Below are 19,647 nucleotides of genomic sequence, written 5' to 3' on the forward strand. Positions count from 1 at the left end.
AAGATTTTAAAAAGTTTTTTGTTATATAAAAAAAGTTTTTTAATATTGGTATATTTATGGATTTGTGGTACAGATGAACATTGATTTAAATATGCAGTAATACTGTTTATGTGAGAAATGCTAAGTTCATCTTTATTCGCAATTAGTGTTATGGCTTTTTGGATCAGGTTGAATATTTCCACCACGAATAACTTATGTCTACACTTGAATATAACTGTTCTGAATATATATTTATCTTTGAACATGTATGCATTTTTGGAAAGATTTATTATGATCACTGTATTTTCGATATGTGTTCCGAACATTTTATATATCTATAAATTTTTATATTGTATATATATATATTTTTATATATGTTTTTATTTTGAATATTCTTATTTTAAAATGCTCGTGCCAAACTTTTAAAATTCAGTTTGAATATACAACCGTTCCGAATTGAAAGAATCAAGAAAAGGAAAACTCCATTAAAGACTGCAGGACGGCCGGGGTCGCATTGAGCAGTTAAGACCGACATTGAGGTCGGTGTGACTAAGTTTAAGCTACACAACTACTGTTAGCGGGACGCCGCTGTATACCAGTTTGTCTGTTTCCAGGTAGTGCACTACACAAAGGATCAGGACCGGTGCCGAATATTTGTTTAAAGGTCCGCGTGGAAGGCATCACTACATCGGGTCCGAAGCCAAACCGGCGGACTCACATGTGCAGATCCACGACACGGCAAACAAATATCCTGCTGAAGCTAAAGGAAAACTCCATTAAAGACTGCAGGGCGGCCGGGGTCGCATTGAGCGGGTAAGACCGTTCCGACATTGAGGTCGGTGTGACTAAGTTTAAGCTACACAACTACTGTTAGCGGGACGCCGCTGAGTTATACATACAGCGGGACGCCGCTGTATACCAGTTTGTCTGTTTCCAAACCAAACAGTATCACTGTGTGCGCTATACAGGTGGTACAAAATCGCTTTGTCAGCTGTTGGAAACTGTGCTACGAACTTACAGCTACTCTGTTGCTTTCTGCTTTGCTGCTAGGATTTACATTATTGCTGCAATTCCTAAAGAACATTGTTGCTAATACGGCCTACTATCTGCGGTTGTTACTTTCTGTTATAGGGACCGAGCTATTCAAATCCATTTGCTCTGCTGCGCTTATATGATACTATTGTTTTTAGAGTGATTGCACCGTTATATTAATTTATTATTTATTTTATTTTATTTTAAAGTCGTTGATTCGTGATTGTTATCCTAAGAGGAATTACCTTGAATTTGTTTTAATATTGTACTTAATAAACGTAGTTGGCCCAATATTTTGAGGTGTGCCCAGTCTTCTATATACAGTAGTCAGATTCCTCTTTCATAACCCAAGGATTGACTATAATAGGGTAAGCTACCTGTCTACTCATCCTTTTTAATTTGTTGCATATGCTTTAAAGCAGGCATCTCAAACTGCGGCCCTCCAGCTGTTGTAAAACTACAACTCCCACAATGCCCTGCTGTAGGCTGATACCTGTAGGCTGTCCGGGCATGCTGGGAGTTGTAGTTTGAGATGCCTGCTTTAAAGGGACTTGATTCCCCCTATAATAATAATAATAATAATAATAATAATGATATAGCTCACTATGATGTGCTTAACACTGCATACTCATATTTGCGGAACTCCTATATGTACTGTCATTTATCAGGAACCTCCTCGCATGTATAATATATTGTATGTGCGCTTATGATTGTGTCATGTTAGACGCCTTAATTATCAAATATGTACCGTGTATTGTTTTCTTATATTGAAAAAAAAAAAAAAAAAGGGATCCAATCGTGTGATAGACTTGACCCTGGATCTTAAAGGTGGGCATGTATCCCTGCTCCAGCACACGTCTTCCACATCCAAATGAGTTAATCTGCCAGGCATTATTGTATACCCGGATATGTTTGAGAAACTCGGCAGAGTGAGGGTAGGAACCATCAAGCAAAGTTATAAACTCTTCTGGTGGATCAGGTAAATCGGGTATTCTGACCTTTCCTCCAGAGCAGCGCATTCCTGGTGCTTCACCTTTGTACTTAAATGTACTGCAGTGTTTGCATTGTTTATTCATTTGGTCACTCTGAAGCAACCCAGCATGATCATGTTTAGTGTTGAGCACGAATATTTATCGCGAATATTTATCGCGAATATCGCCATTTTTGAGAATTCGCAAATATTTAGAATATAGTGCTATATATTCATTATATCGAATATTCAGCATTTTTTTTTTCCATCTGAACACGATTCCTCTCTGCTTGTGGGCCATTGAGAAGGAACCAATGTCAAATCCACAACAATACTTAGAGCACCAATCAGCAATCTGTAGTCAGACCTGCTAAAATGTGAAGTTGCACGTAGTGCGAAAAAATATTCTAATCACGACTATATTGGAGCACTTCACTCTATCTGCATATAAAGCTATTGTAATGTTCTGCCGTGCCAATCATTTTCTTTAGTCTCAGGAGAAACTCATGAAACTTCTAGCAGCTTAAAAAATGTAGCTAAAGTGACTCATGCCTGTATTTCGCATTACAAATTCGCATTACGCAATTTTTACATTGCTTATTTTTTGCATTCAATAAAGTAATCTTGAATTCTCAATATTCGCAAATGTATGACGAATGTTCTACAAAATATTTGTGAAATATTGCGAATTCGAATATAGCCCCTGCCTCTAATAACTAATCATGTTGGGATTGAGAATTATAATGGAATATGCATATCAGCCCAGGCAGTAGCTTGTCGATTAGAATATCACACAGGGTTATCCTGAAGACAGGCTTGGGTCTGCTGGGGAGTTTCAGCAGCTTGTTGCAGATTATGACGTAGCTTGTCATCCTGGAGATGGCCTTGGGTCTGCTGGGGAGTTTCAGCAGCTCGCTGTTGTCTGTGACATACCTTGTCAGATTGGAGATGGGCTTGGATCTGCTGGGGAGTTTCAGAAGCTCGCTGTTGTCTGTAACATACCGTATTTTTCACCCTATAAGACGCACTATTATGGGGGATCTGTGGATGACGCACTGTTATGGGGGTCTGTGGATGGCGCACTGTTATGGGGGTCTGTGGATGGCGCACTGTTATGGGGGATCTGTGGATGGCGCACTGTTATGGGGGATCTGTGGGTGACACTGTTATGGGGGATCTGTGGGTGACACTGTTATAGGGATCTCTGGATGGCTCTTATTGGGGTCTCTGGATGGCACTGTTATGGGAGGATCTGTGGATGACACATATATAGCATCTTATGCTATGTGTCATCCACAGATCCCCTCCATAACAGTGTCCCTGTAGTGTGAATGGCCCCCAATACAGGGTGTGGGGGTCGCATCTGCTTTTATAATGACAGCGGGGCCCGTGCAGTGACTGTATTCTACTATATGGTCCCCGCTCACTGTATATAATCGTATCTGTAATTGTTAATTGTTATGTACTGTATATAATCGGGTAATCAGCGCCTGCATACTTACAAGCACTCGGTAGCAGAGAGGAGGGAGGAGGCAGGCCTGGAGGACGGGCGCTGGCAGTGTGAGTTTCAGCAGCTCGCTGTTGTCTGTGACATGACTTGGCAGATTGGAGACGGGCTTGGGTCTGCTGATAGTTTTCATTAGCTCGAGCAGCAGCCATGCGTTTTACTGCAGGAGTCTTACGTCCAACTGCAGTTTTCCTTTTTGGAGGCATGAGTAGTTTCAAAATGTTTCAATTTATAAAAATGCTGACATCCAGTATGGCAGTCCAGTAGAGGTACAGTCTATTTATAGCTGTGTTATGAAAATCTGGTAAACTAAATGTGAACTTATATTGGCTGATGCACGTCATATGACTGAATATTTAAGGACCTGCAAACTGCTAAAACCTGTGATCAGTTGTTATGGAAACCTGGAGTAGGACCTGCGAGCTTCTATTGTCTGATAAGGGACATGTGACCGTGTGCATGGCAGTTGACATATAAAGAGAAACACTTGCAGGCTTGTATTGGCTAATGCAGGTCATTTTTTGGGAATATGTCAGAAACAGTACGTCCTAGAGGGCTCTAAAACCATCCCAGACACCTGATGTACCCGTGTGCCAAATTTGGTGAAGATAGGTCCAGTCGTGGTCACGCATAAAGTACAGACAGAAACTCATTTTTATATATATATATATATATATATATATATATACAGTACAGACCAAATGTTTGGACACACCTTCTCATTCAAAGAGTTTTCTTTATTTTCATGACTATGAAAATTGTAGATTCACACTGAAGGCATCAAAACTATGAATTAACATTTGTGGACTTATATACATAACAAACAAGTGTGAAACAACTGAAAATATGTCATATTCTAGGTTCTTCGAAGTGACTTTCACAGTGACCGCCCCTTTAACAGGGACTTTTACAGTGACCACCCCTTTAACAGTGAATTTTGCAGTGACCGCCCCTTTAACAGTGACTTTCAGTGGCCGCCCCTTTAACAGTGACTGCCCCTTTACCAGTGACCGCCCCTTTAACAGTGAATTTCACAGTGGCCGCCCCTTTAACAGTGAATTTCACAGTGGCCGCCACATACACACAGTTTTACTCCAGGTTTCCATACAACCCAGACATTTTTCTTCACTGCTGCAGGTCAGCTTTAGGCTTTGGCTACACGACGACAATGAGTCGCACGACACATAGGGCGCAACTACGCTGCTACACGCATCCATCTTGGATGGATTTTTTTCGACTGTCGTGTCGCAGTCGCAGCATGTCGCATGTCGCAGTGCGACACCATTGCCTATCATTATAAAAATTGTTGCGCAACATTCGTACAGTCATGTAGCCCTAGCTTTAAAGGGGCAAGGCGCTGTGGAGGTCACTGTTAAGAGGGCAGGGGCCACTATTAAAGGGGTAGCTGCTGTAGAGGTCACTGTTAAGGGGGCAGGGGCTACTATTAAAGGGGTAGCTGCTGTGGAGGTCACTGTTAAAGGGGAGTTCACTGTGAATGTTACTGTTAAGGTGGAGGCCGCTGTGGAGGTCACTGTTAAAGGGGCAGACACTGTGGAGGTCACTGTTAATGGGGCAGGGTACTGTTAGGTCACTGTAAGGGCAGCGGGGTACTGTGGAGGTCACTTTTAAGGGGGCGGGCCCCTGAGGAGGTCACTGTCAAGGGAGTTAGGTGCTGTGAAACTCACTGTTAAAGGAGCAGACTGCTATAAAGGTCAAAGTTAAGAGGATGGGATGCTGTGGAGGTCCTATTTTGAAGTGGTGGGGCACTGTGGGGGGGGGGGGAGGGGGGTCAGTATTAAGAGGTGGGGGACTGTGGAGTTCACACAGAAACATTAAATGAAATAGATGAAATATACAATGTGCGAAGCCGGGTCCTACTGCTAGTGTATATATATATAGCTAGCTGGCACTAACTAAAGTTTGTTTTATTTTTAAAGTGCTGATCAGCACTTGCTAGTCACAGCTCGCACGCAGAAAAAGTGGAGAGCTGGAAAAGCCCAAAAAAAATTAAAAAGCCCCCAAAAAAAGAAAAAATTCCCCCCCAAAAAAGGACAGACTGGAGTCCGCCGGGTAGGGAAGGGGGGGGAAGAAGAGACAGGGAATGAGGATCTGAAACTGCTGCAGATAAGCCAAAAATCACTGCAGCTGTTCCAGATCTTCTTGTTCTTCCTTGGTAAAAAGCACTGATTTATGTGGTAGCACCACAAGTCCCAGCCGACAACCAGCAGCACAGTGGGGAACAAGTCCTCTCTGCAAGCAGTCACCAAGCTGGAATGGCTGCCTGCAGAGAGGCGCCAACTGTTCTTTCAGCTGCATAGCGCTGCTTTTGCTGGAGCATTGTTCCAGTCAATCGCAGCACTGGGAGGGGACACCAGTGTCTGATGTCCCCTCCCTGACCTCGGGGTTGACATGAGCTGATGTAATCAGCCCCAATAACCTCTGTCCCAGCCACCAGCAGCACCACAGATTGGCTAATTGTAGAATAGCGCTGCCATTGGCTGGATGTAATCAGCCCCTGCCACCTCTAGCTAGGCCTAGCACCATACCATTGCGGCACTGCGATGGGCCGGTCTTCACTAACCGGCCAAACTCCTGCTCTCCCTCAGCTAAGATGGCAGTCTGCCGCTTAGAGCAGCCATATTATTCCGGTCACCTCGCGATGCTGCACGGTGACAAGAGTTAACCATGACGTACTATTATGTCAAGATGCAGGAACGCACTGACTTCTATGACGTAATACTACGTCATATGTCGGGAAGGGGTTAATCCATAATTTTTGAACCCTTGGTCCCAACACACCAAGTGTGTAAACAACATCTGCCACCCGATAAGGGACAATTTTTGGAACCTTAAGAGAAAGTAGCAGTGTCCAGCTCTCAGGTGGAGAGGTCAATTGAACAATTCAGCACGGATCTGGGTGGTATTCACACCCTGCAGTCATTCCTGAAACAGACGTAGGATCCAGCAAATATTTTTTTTTATCAAAAAATTATTTCTTTCTTCCATTAAAGGCATGTACAAAGGTCCATCCTGTACATAAGCTCTGACGTGTTTCAACCTGTACAGGTCTTAATCATAGATCAAGTAAAATGAAATTAGAAATATGGCTAAGAATGGATAGCTATTTAAAGGGACTGTGATCCTACGTCTGTTCCTACAATTTTTATTTTAAAAAAAGCATAATAACATGCAACGGAACAGGGTGTTATATAACATTTTACAGGGTATTTGGGTCCAGATGGATTACACCCAAGAGTGCTTAAAGAGCTCAGTTCAATCATTGATCTGCCCCAGTTTATAATTTTTAAAGATTCTCTCAGTGCTGGTACAGTGCCAAGTGATTGGCGCAAGGCAAATGTGGTGCCCATATTCAAAAAAGGATCTAGGTCCTTCACAGGTAATTATAGACCAGTTAGTTTAACTTCTGTAGTGGGAAAAATGTTTGAAGGACTCTTAAAAATGACTATATACAGGAGTATGTGACTGTAAATAACATTATAAGTGATAACCAGCATGGGTTTACCAAGATCAGCAGCTGTCAGACTAACCTGATTTGTTTTTATGAAGAGATGAGTAGATGCCTGGACAGAGGGGCGGCAGTGTTTCTGGATGTTGATACTGTCCCTCATAGACGTTTAACCTCTTCCGGACATAGGGCGTACAGATACGACCTTATGTCCTGGTACTTAAGGACACAGGGCGTACCTGTACGCCCTTTGTATTTTCGATCACCGCCGCGTGGCGGGCGGTGATCGGAACCCGGTGCCTGCTCAAATCATTGATCCCGTGACCCCCCCCCCCCGTGTGTTTAAATAGTTCAGTAAGTTACAGTAAAGTTATGTTGATGCAAAAGAAATTATACATCCCCTTCTGCCTTATTCTTATAACATTCAACAGAACCCCTAAAGGTGTCCGCAACCCCTCCCCCCCCCATTCCTCCCTGGTTGCCAACCTATAAAGTGTCTTTGTAGTCTTACATAATTTAATAATATGCAAGGAATCAGTTTGACATGACATGTACCTAATTGCCAGGTGGGCGAGCACATAGTTTCCATCATCCATATGGGCAGGGTGGGTTCCACAACTCCGAAAGCTGTATTAACAAGGCAAAGAACCACTAGGAAGAAATAACAAAATACGATTAGTGTTGGACGCAAATTTTAATCGCGAATATCTCAACTTCAAGAATTCGCGAAGATTCAGAATATAGTGCTATATATTCACGAATATTCTAGATTTTTTTTTCATCAGTAACCTTTCTTCTTGCTTGTGGGCCAATGAGAAGGCTGCAATGTCTTTGTCTGAGCTTAGCAACATTCCTAGCAACCAATAGGAAAGTTGCCCACCTCTTACTATATAAGAACCTCCCCGACAGCCATTGTATGTAGTTTTATGGAGTTCTGAGAGAGACAGCAATGTCATTGCTGTGCTCTGTGCTTTACTGTGTAATTACATTAGTTAGTTAGCTTATACAGGGAGTGCAGAATTATTAGGCAAGTTGTATTTTTGAGGATTAATTTTATTATTGAACAACAACCATGTTCTCAATGAACCCAAAAAACTCATTAATATCAAAGCTGAATATTTTTGGAAGTAGTTTTTAGTTTGTTTTTAGTTTTAGCTATTTTAGGGGGATATCTGTGTGTGCAGGTGACTATTACTGTGCATAATTATTAGGCAACTTAACAAAAAACAAATATATACCCATTTCAATTGTTTATTTTTACCAGTGAAACCAATATAACATCTCAACATTCACAAATATACATTTCTGACATTCAAAAACAAAACAAAAACAAATCAGTGACCAATATAGCCACCTTTCTTTGCAAGGACACTCAAAAGCCTGCCATCCATGGATTCTGTCAGTGTTTTGATCTGTTCACCATCAACATTGCGTGCAGCAGCAACCACAGCCTCCCAGACACTGTTCAGAGAGGTGTACTGTTTTCCCTCCTTGTAAATCTCACATTTGATGATGGACCACAGGTTCTCAATGGGGTTCAGATCAGGTGAACAAGGAGGCCATGTCATTAGATTTTCTTCTTTTATACCCTTTCTTGCCAGCCACGCTGTGGAGTACTTGGACGCGTGTGATGGAGCATTGTCCTGCATGAAGATCATGTTTTTCTTGAAGGATGCAGACTTCTTCCTGTACCACTGCTTGAAGAAGGTGTCTTCCAGAAACTGCCAGTAGGACTGGGAGTTGAGCTTGACTCCATCCTCAACCCGAAAAGGCCCCACAAGCTCATCTTTGATGATACCAGCCCAAACCAGTACTCCACCTCCACCTTGCTGGTGTCTGAGTCGGACTGGAGCTCTCTGTCCTTTACCAATCCAGCCACGGGCCCATCCATCTGGCCCATCAGTTTTGAGATATTTATTGGCCCAGTCTTGACGTTTCAGCTTGTGTGTCTTGTTCAGTGGTGGTCGTCTTTCAGCCTTTCTTACCTTGGCCATGTCTCTGAGTATTGCACACCTTGTGCTTTTGGGCACTGCAGTGATGTTGCAGCTCTGAAATATGGCCAAACTGGTGGCAAGTGGCATCTTGGCAGCTGCACGCTTGACTTTTCTCAGTTCATGGGCAGTTATTTTGCGCCTTGGTTTTTCCACACGCTTCTTGCGACCCTGTTGACTATTTTGAATGAAACGCTTGATTGTTCGATGATCACGCTTCAGAAGATTTGCAATTTTAAGAGTGCTGCATCCCTCTGCAAGATATCTCACTATTTTTGACTTTTCTGAGCCTGTCAAGTCCTTCTTTTGAACCATTTTGCCAAAGAAAAGGAAGTTGCCTAATAATTATGCACACCTGATATAGGGTGTTGATGCCATTAGACCACACCCCTTCTCATTACAGAGATGCACATCACCTAATATGCTTAATTGGTAGTAGGCTTTCGAGTCTATACAGCTTGGAGTAAGACAACATGCATAAAGAGGATGATGTGGTCAAAATACTCATTTGCCTAATAATTCTGCACTCCCTGTATATACATACACTCACCTAAAGAATTGAATTATTAGGAACACCATACTAATACGGTGTTGGACCCCCTTTTGCCTTCAGAACTGCCTTAATTCTACGTGGCATTGATTCAACAAGGTGCTGATAGCATTCTTTAGAAATGTTGGCCCATATTGACAGGATAGCATTTTGCAGTTGATGGAGATTTGAGGGATGCACATCCAGGACACGAAGCTCCCATTCCACCACATCCCAAAGATGCTCTATTGGGTTGAGATCTGGTGACTGTGGGGGCCATTTTAGTACAGTAAACTCATTGTCATGTTCAAGAAACCAATTTGAAATGATTCAAGCTTTGTGACATGATGCATTATCCTGCTGGAAGTAGCCATCAGAGGATGGGTACATGGTGGTCATGAAGGGATGGACATGGTCAGAAACAATGCTCAGGTAGCCCGTGGCATTTAAACAATGGCCAATTTTCACTAAGGGGCCTAAAGTGTGCCGAGAAAACATCCCCCACATTATTACACCACCACCACCAGCCTGCACAGTGGTAACAAGGCATGATGGATACATGTTCTCATTCTGTTTACGCCAAATTCGGACCATTTAAATGTCTCAATAGAAATCGAGACTCATCAGACCAGGCAACATTTTTCCAGTCTTCAACAGTCCAATTTTGGTGAGCTTGTGCAAATTGTAGCCTCTTTTTCCTATTTGTAGTGGGGATGAGTGGTACCCGGTGGGGTCTTCTGCTGTTGTAGCCCATCAGCCTCAAGGTTGTACGTGTTGTGGCTTCACAAATGCTTTGCTGCATACCTCTGTTGTAACGAGTGGTTATTTCAGTCAACGTTGCTCTTCTATCAGCTTGAATCAGTCGGCCCATTATCCTCTGACCTCTAGCATCAACAAGGCATTTTTGCACACAGGACTGCCGCATACTGGACATTTTTCCCTTTTCACACCATTCTTTGTAAACCCTAGAAATGGTTGTGCGTGAAAATCCCAGTAACTGAGCAGATTGTGAAATACTCAGACCGGCCCGTCTGGCACCAACAACCATGCCATGCTCAAAATTGCTTAAATCACCTTTCTTTCCCATTCTGACATTCAGTTTGGAGTTCAGGAGATTGTCTTGACCAGGACCACAACCCTACATGCATTGAAGCAACTGCCATGTGATTGGTTGACTAGATAATCGCATTAATGAGAAATAGAACAGGTGTTTCTAATAATTCTTTAGGTGAGTGCATATTACAGATAGTTAGTGGGAAATAGTCAGTGTAGGTTAGATAGTCATATAGTGTATCTGGTTCTGCTGTCCATACATACATGCTACAGACATAGTGCTGTGATGTCACAAGTTCACAACAACTTAGTGCTCCAATCAGTAACATGTAGTCAGACCTGCTAAAATGTGAAGTTTCCCGTATTGCGCTAAAATATGTGCATCATTAATTGCCTATTTGCACAATCGCAAATATATTGGAGCACTTGACTCTAGCAGCTTGAAAAATGTAGCAACAGTGACCCACGTCCTGTATTGCGTGCGCAATACGCGCATATTACATTGAAAATTTTCACAATCAATAAAATAATCGCGAATTCATGAATATATGACGAATATTCGCCCAAATATTCACAAAATATTGCAAATTTGAATATTGCCCCTTCCGCTCATCACTAAATACGATATGTAAGCACAGGCTTTCCATTCACTGATATAGATACCCCAGTGTACAACCAGATTTTGTAATACATTTGTCAGCTGTTTATCTTTGCTATACACTGAATATAGAATGGTCGGTAATGTAACTTACCTGCAGCCACTACAATGTAAGGGTCCGTGAGAAGTGAGAAGTAGGATGTCGCTGGAATGCTCTATGGAAGAACAACACAATTGCTTAGTGCCGGGTCTAGTAGTTCTGCTCATTTCACACATTTTTTAAATATAGTTTCTGCATACTCACCCCTGGAACAAACTTGGCAAATCGCAGCATACTGAGCTGTAGAGCTGTGGATAACAAAGAGAAGTGTGATGAACATCATGACATATATCAGTAGATTAAATTGGACAAACTCTTAAAAGAATTGTCCAGCATTTTTTATTTGAATGGAAGCAGGAGAGGCCAAAATAGGTTTTTAAAACAGTTATATAATGTTCCTGTTGTTAGCATTTTGATTGGAACTGTATATTCAACCAGGTATATGTGTGTTTTTTTACAGTTCCACCAATTGCAACCATACGAATTGCATACAACCATACCAGATCATACTCAACCAATCTCCAAATAGTCACTGCTAACTGCATACTGCAGGTAGAACTAATAGTTAGACCTCAGATATACCTCTCAGAGAGATCATAAAGTGCCAATACAGATACTGAAGAGAGAAATATATCCACCATTTTATGTTGAATGACAAGATTGAACAGTTGAACCACCATCTTAATCATACCGCCATTTTGTGATATCTTTTCAACACGTGTTTTGTACATTGACTCTCTGCTGCGGATGCGGCAGTGTTATATATGAAGAAAAGTTAATAAAGAAGTAATATGAAGCATTTGGTGTGCTCTTTAAGCGTGGTGCGCTATAGGAATTACAAAGTAATAGACAGTCTGGTTAGACTAAAAGTCAGAGATATCAAAATTCTTCCAATGCCGCAGCGCAAAAGGCACTTCATAGTGATGCGCCTGCCACAGCAGCAGCAATATATATTTTTAGCGCAACCTGCGCTAAATTGCTAAAACTTTACAGACCCAAAAGTCCTTTTAAGGACTGTTGTGTGTGGCAGCAATATCTATTTTAGCTCATCCTGCGCTAAATAGCGTGCAATAGTTAGGCCGCTGCAGACAGCGACATTATCTGTGCTACATCTCCTGTAGAAAACCTAAAAGTAATCAAAACCACACATAGATAAATACAAAAATAACATCTTTATTAGTTAATACAGAAATGAGTAAAAAAATGCAGGGAGTGTTGAATAGTAGAAAAAACGCCCCCTGGAAGAAGCGCACCTTGCGAAACGTACGTCGGGCTTTCGGCTCTCCCCAAACTGGTTGGTATTCATTATTACAGGTATTTTGCCTCTTGTATTTATGCTCAGGGTGTGGCTGGTTGTCAGCTGTGGTTGGTGTCGGCCATACCACCACATATACCCTGCTATACCCAGTTTTTCACACAGTAAATTTTGCTGTTCTCATTGAGTTGCAAAGGGAAATTTTTCCTGGGATAAGGGATGATCCATTAATGTGGTAGATGATTTATGTTTATTGTCACCCCACTATCAATACCTGGTATCCCCACACTACTGTTACTATATTTTATCTCATTGATTAGTACTTTCTCTGTTGGATTAATTGGTGATACAATATGTCTCAAGTTATGGTTATATACCTATGAAATATTTATTACCATGGTGATACAATATGTCTCAAGTTATGGTTATATACCTATGAAATATTTATTACCACATATTACCTCTGTTTTGGGGTTTGCCTGTTTTCTCTACTATTTAACACTCCCTGTATTTTTTACTCATTGTTGTATTGACTAATAAAGATGTTATTTTTGTATTTATCTATGTGTGGTTTTGAATACTTTTAGGTTTTCTGATATGATTGCACACATGTTTTGTTATATTGTGTATCTATGGATAATTTAAGTGATATCTCTGTGTAACGTGTGCGCATCCCAAAAATATCTCACATTCAGTGTACATTTTCCATAGACGGTGTCGGCTGCGGACAGTGACATTACCTGGGGTGCATCTCCTATGTAACGTTTCCACATCCCAAATACCTCTGACAGTTCCTGTAATTTTTTATTAGCCGCTGGTGACATCAGCGACATTATCTGCAGTATTTATCTTGTGTAACGTTTCCACATCCCAAATACCTGTGACATTCCCTGTAATTTTATATTAGCCGCTGCTAACATCAGCAACATTATCTGTGGTATTTCTCCTCCACATCCGAAATAATTGTGAAATTTCTTGTAATTTTTTATTAGCCGCTGGTGACATCAGCGACATTATCTGCAGTATTTATCTTGTGTAACGTTTCCACATCCCAAATACCTGTGACATTCCCTGTAATTTTATATTAGCCGCTGCTAACATCAGCGTCATTATCTGTGGTATTTCTCCTCCACATCCGAAATAATTGTGAAATTTCTTGTAATTTTTTATTAGCTGCTGGTGACATCAGCAACATTATCTGCGGTATTTCTCTTGTGTAACGTTTCCACGTCCCAAACACCTGTGACATTCCCTGTAATTCTTTATTAGCCGCTGGTGACAGCATTGACATTATCTGCGGCACATCTGCTGTGTGACATTTTCACATCCCAAATATCTGTAATTTTATATTAGCTGCTGCTGACATCAGGGAAATTATCTGCGGTATTTCGCCTGTGTAAGGGTACTTTCACACTTAGGAAGGGACAGATAGTGTAGGGAGTGCGATCGCAATCTTTTTACTTGAAAAACATTTCAAAGACCTAAAAGTCCTTTTAAGGACTATTGTGTGTGGTGGCAGCAATATATTATATGTGTAGAAAAACAAAGTGTAGCAGCACAACGGAAAAGAGGGTAACTACTGTTCCTTAATGTGGTGGTGCCAGCCGTATCGGGAGTCAGTCCTGAGCTCCCCCAGATATAGATACATTTGTAAAGAAAACCACAGCACTCTCCAGTCTTCAATTTCCAAAGGTTTATTCAACAGCACAATGCAACGTTTCAACCTGTGTGGTCTTTTTCAAGCAACTAACAATGTGAACAGAGTCAAATACATATACCCTCTCAGATAGGTCACATGACCCAGTTAAGTGTGTTAATTAACAATTACATATTCAAAATATGTGCCACCTCTCTCTGTGTTTCACAACTATGGGGGCTATTAAACATCTTATCCCAAACGTGATTTTTCATAATACATAAGAAAACGTACTTACTGCAGTACTTGATGAGAACCTGGGCAACATTTCGCTAAGGAGACCATCCATTTGGTATATATCCAATGGAAATACATGCTCTACTCGGCGTTCCTCTATACCTAGGGCGCATGCGCGCCATTGTCAATGGGATACAGTGCTATCTCATGGCGCCTGCGTAGAACACACCACGCAGGTGCCATGGGAACAGGGCTCCAAACAACCCTGCGTCTTTGTGCGTACAGTGCGCCTGCGCGCCCGACACATGCAGCTGCCGGATCTGATGTCAGGCTCCCTGTTCCCGCACTGTGCGTCTCCAGCCGGCGCCATGGAAACGTAGTAAACAGCCCTGATGTTGTTCTTCTTATATTATATTGCCACAATCTTTCTCCCAGTTTGATCAGTGCGACATTCATATTATTTAGTAGCATATTCTATTTTATTTTATATATATCTCAGTTGGTTATACCATCATTAATGGCTATTCTTATTTGACACCCATATTGATAAGGGCAACCAAGCCTATCGTCCACAGGATCCATTGGAAGCCCAGTTGTAACAATTTACCAGAAAATATCAAAAACTATAAAAAAAAAAACTAGGAGTCCGCTATTTAACCATGATTCAAGGGTAGAGTATCTAGTCCCATTTCCATTAAGTTCAGCTTCATGATTAGATAGTAGTAGAGGGCTCATATGTTCATTCTATAGGGGGGTGTCCCCCATCCCCATCGAGTATGGGTCATAAACCCCCTGATTAAGTGTGGGTCATTTCCCTCCCTTACAGAACCACTCTGGTGCCCTAATGGGTGGCACATCTCCCCACACCTGACATATGGGGTAGATGTACCCTCCATGGACACTTAACAGTCAGTTTGATAAGAGGAACGCTCTCCTCTATTCCAACCACAGCTGACCAGCCAAGTCGGGTGGTTGGGTTACCCGTCCCCAGGTTAACCTCCTTACCCCAACCAAGCCGTCCCATTCAAACCAGCCCTTTATTTTTAAACCATTAGGAGCCTCCATAGTTTGGAAACACAGAGAGAGGTGGCACATATTTTGAATATGTAATTGTTAATTAACACACTTAATTGGGTCATGCGACCTATCTGAGAGGGTATATGTATTTGACTCTGTTCACATTGTTAGTTGCTTGAAAAAGACCACACAGGTCGAAACGTCGCATTGTGCTGGTGAATAAACCTTTGGAAATTAAAGACTGGAGAGTGCTGCAGTTTTCTTTACAAGTGTAGCAATATAATATAGCCATCATTTTTTTTTCCCATACTTTTCAATACTTTTTCTATAGAGGGTGTCTGCAGTGACCTGTGACATCTGTGCAATACCTTCTGTGTGTCAGGGCCAAAGATATAAAAAATATAAGTGAAATCTATTTTATTTTTTCAATACTTTTTCCATACACTGTGAACTGTGACATCCGTGCCACATCTTGTGTGTCAAGCGTGCATATAACATTTATTATTAAGAAGGCGAGCATTAAGGGATGGGAAAGTGGCCATGGGAATGTTGAAACTGTGCCTGCTGCCAAAGCACAAGAAAAACAATCATCCACGATACATAGCTTCATGTCCCAGTTTGCAGAGCGTTGCAGGACAAATCTCTTGAAGTCAGACCAGTGCGACCAGGTGGTCTGTTGGATTGCAGCAGATAATGCTTCCAGTCGGTTAAGCACCACCCTGTATTCCACCAAGTCCAGTCTCAGTAGCCAAGAGTCTGGTAAACAGAATCCTCACCCTGATCCTCCTTCCTCCCACCATGGAGAGTCTGGCCAAACAAGTGATCCCACACTCGGAAATTTCCGAGGAGCTCTTTTCATCGCCATTAATTGATTTGGCGCTGATCTTGTGCCCCGATTCCCAAATTCTTGAGCATCCACAGTCACAAGAACATGACAGTGGGGAAGGGCAATTCGTGTTTAATTAGTTAGATGATGATGAGACACAGTTGCCAATGAGTCAACCACAATTACTGTCTTAAGAGGTTGAGGAAGAGGATGACACACAGTTGCCAATCACTGAGGTTGTTGTTAGTTCAACAAATCAAGACGATAATCATAGTGAGTAAGTGGAAGAGGAGGTGGCGGAGGACGAGGTAACTGACCCAACCTGGGAAGGTGGAAAGTCGAGCGAGGACAGCAGTACAGAAGGGGAGGGCTCTGCAGCACCGCAAGAGGCTGGAAGAGGCAGTGGGGTGGCAAAAGGGAGAAGGCGGGGCCCACCACACAGGCCCGCAACTGTTCCACGGAGCACCCCCTTGTGGAAATCTCCCATTCCAAGTGGTAGGTGTTCTGCAGTATGACGCTTTTTTGAGGAAAGTGCGGACGACAAAAGAATAGTAGTTTGCAACCTGTGCCACACCAAAATGAGCCGGGGCATGAACACTAGCAACCTCACTACCACCAGCATGACCTGCCACATGGCATTCAAGCACCGTAATAAGTGGAACGAACGCCTGGGTACACAATCTGTGTCTGCAAGTCACACCACTGCCTCCTTTTCCCCTATTGTACGTGCTGGCCAATCGCCTGTCGAAGGCGCAGGTGAGGATGCCTCCTGCCCTGCGCCTGAACCTTCGCAAGCACCATCAGCGACCACATCCACTTCCCTGTCCCAGCGCAGCGTCCAAATGTCATTACCCCAGGCATTTGAATGAAAGCGCAAATACCCCGCAACCCACATGTTGCCATTTAGGCTTGTGGACACTGAGGCCTTCCGCAGCCTGATGTTGGTGGCCATCCCATGGTACTCTGTCGCCAGCCGCCACTATTTTTCAAGGTGTGCCATGCCCGCCTTACACCAACATGTGTCCCGAAACGTCACATGTGCCCTTACCAACGTAGTTACTGGGAAGGTCCATTTAACCACGGACAGCCAATCTGATTTCAGCCATTGATCTCCCTTGAATGTGGTATCCGTTTCTCAGGCTCCCTCTCCGGCATTGAACCCTGATTCCCTGTTACCCATGATCACCAAAGTAGGTGCAGAAAAGAACATCCAAAGTTGATAGGGCAGGCATCCGAAGGGATCGTCGCTGTCACGGGGACGTGCAATCATGAAGAGGTTATCTAGTCACCAATGTTTTAGATGGTCAGATCAGCAGGCCCTTGCTCCAAATGTTTTTGAAGGCCACCAGCAGGCCATCAATCATAATCTTTCTAAAGGTTGTATGATGCCCTTCTTTATGTGTAATAAAGGGTGTTTTGGAGTGCCGGTTCCTTGTAATTTTTGGCAGCCCTTTCACTTAGTGCATAGGCTTTATGAGTGTAGGAGTCCCACTACCTGAACAATTGTACCACAATGTGAATGAAGCCCTCCTTTATGTGATATACAGGTTGTATCAGAGTGCTTCTTCCTTATACTTTTTGGCAGCATTTGCACTTTATGTACAAGTAAATATACAGGAAAGAAAGTTTCCTAACAATTTTTCCTCTAAAATTCATTTTTTTCTTCGGTTTTGTACGTATTATTGTCAGTCTGTAAAAGTGGCATACTACTCAGACAACATCGTTCCCAGCAGAAACCTGGGAGTCCAAGATGCATCCAGACATGCTCCCCATGCTGTTCCCGTGCTATTTCAGTGGTATTTCCATCAATTTCTGACTTTTCTTATGAAACAGACACCCTTCCCTCTTCAGAGCAGGGGGTGCCTGGTTTAATGCTCAGGTTCTCCCATTGACTTCCAATGTGCTCGGGTGCTCTGTAGAGCACCCAAGCATCCCGAGGTGTTCGACCCGAGCACCCGAGCACTTTGGTGCTCGATCAACACTACTGGACAGCAGAAGGGAGAGATAGTGTAGGGAGCAGGGTTGAGCAAATGCGAACTGTAAAGTTTGGGTGAAAGTTTTCTGTAAAAGTTCGGGTTTGGCGATTTCTTTGCGCTTTTTGAAAGGCTGCAGACAACAAGCGTTTAACTGTGTGCCTTTAGAAGCCATCACAGCCATGCCTACTAATGGCATGGCTGTGATTGGCCAGTGAAGCATGTGACCCAGCCTGTATATAAGCTGGAGTCACGTAGCGCTGCACGTCACTCTGCTGTGCTTAGTGTAGGGAGAGGTTGCAGCTGCTGTGAGGGAAAGAATAGGACACAATCTTTAATCAGAACTCCAATTGAACTCAGCAATCTACATAAATCTAGTTGTGTGGGTGCACTGCACAATCTTTTTACCCTGCCCTGAGCCCAGTGACAGAGAAAAATAACTTGTATCCTTCTGTTAGTAAGGTAGGCGGCGGCCATTTTATGCAAGCTCAGTGTACCAGCACTGCATATGTGTTTTGTGACATTCAAGTCCAAGCTTGAAATACTGCAATAATAATCAGTTTGTTTTTTTTAAAACACCCTTTTTTGGCAATATCCTATACCTGGTGCCTTCGCAGCATTAGTCAGTGTGCAATTTAAGCTAGAAATACAGCTATAATTTTCTGGGTTTTAAAAAAACACAAATTTTTGGCAAAATATACAATTTTACAGCCCTTGCTGCATCTGCACGTGTGAAATTCAAGCGTTATATACTGCTGTCATATTCTGTTTGTAAAAAAAAAAAACCCTTTTTGGGCAAAATACTTAATATTGCAGCCTTTGTTGCATCTGTGATTGTTAAAAACAAGCTGGAAATACTTCAATACTGGCTTTGAAAAAACACCCATTTTTGGCAATAACCTTCATCTTGGGCCTCTGCCGCATTAGTCAGTGTACAATTTAAGCTAGAAATACAGCAATAGTTTTCTGGGTTTTAAAAAACACCCATTTTGGGCAAAATATACAATTTTACAGCCCTTGCTGCATCTGCACGTGTGAAATTCAAGCGTTATATATATATAACACCCTTTTTGGGCAAAATACTTAATATTGCAGCCTTTGCTGCATTTGTCATTGTGAGATACACCCTTTAAATACTGTTGTTCTATTCTGTTATAAAAAAAAAACACCCATTTAGGGCAAAAATCTTAATTTTGCAGCCTTTGCTGCATATGTCATTGTGAGATACACCCTTTAGATACTGTTGTTCTATCCTGCTATTAGAACAACACCCATTTTGGGCAAAAATCTTAAATTGCAGCCTAGTCTGCATCTGTACATGTGAGATATACCATTTAGATACTGTTGTTCTATTCTGCTATAAAAAAAAAATGAGCAATTGAAATTAGGAAAGTTGAAAATGTTTCTGTAAATTTGGGATTTTATTTAAAATAAAAATGAAAAATATTGACTGAAATTTACTACTATCATGAAATACG

General features: G+C 42.2%; 1 protein-coding gene across 1 annotated transcript in view; it reads right to left on the reverse strand.

The window, feature by feature from the left end:
• The window catches only part of LOC122925551 (chromaffin granule amine transporter-like), a 121,025-nt gene that overhangs the window by 59,574 nt on the left and 41,804 nt on the right, over window positions 1-19,647 (reverse strand). Inside the window, exons 7-9 of the mRNA XM_044276909.1 lie at window positions 11,430-11,473; window positions 11,280-11,340; window positions 7,510-7,605 (exon numbers count right to left, since the gene is read on the reverse strand). Coding sequence (XP_044132844.1) covers window positions 7,510-7,605; window positions 11,280-11,340; window positions 11,430-11,473 — 201 coding nt within the window. The remainder of the gene's footprint in view (window positions 1-7,509; window positions 7,606-11,279; window positions 11,341-11,429; window positions 11,474-19,647) is intronic.

This window comes from Bufo gargarizans, chromosome 2 (genome assembly GCF_014858855.1).
Source record: "Bufo gargarizans isolate SCDJY-AF-19 chromosome 2, ASM1485885v1, whole genome shotgun sequence".
Taxonomy (NCBI): Eukaryota; Metazoa; Chordata; class Amphibia; order Anura; family Bufonidae; genus Bufo; species Bufo gargarizans.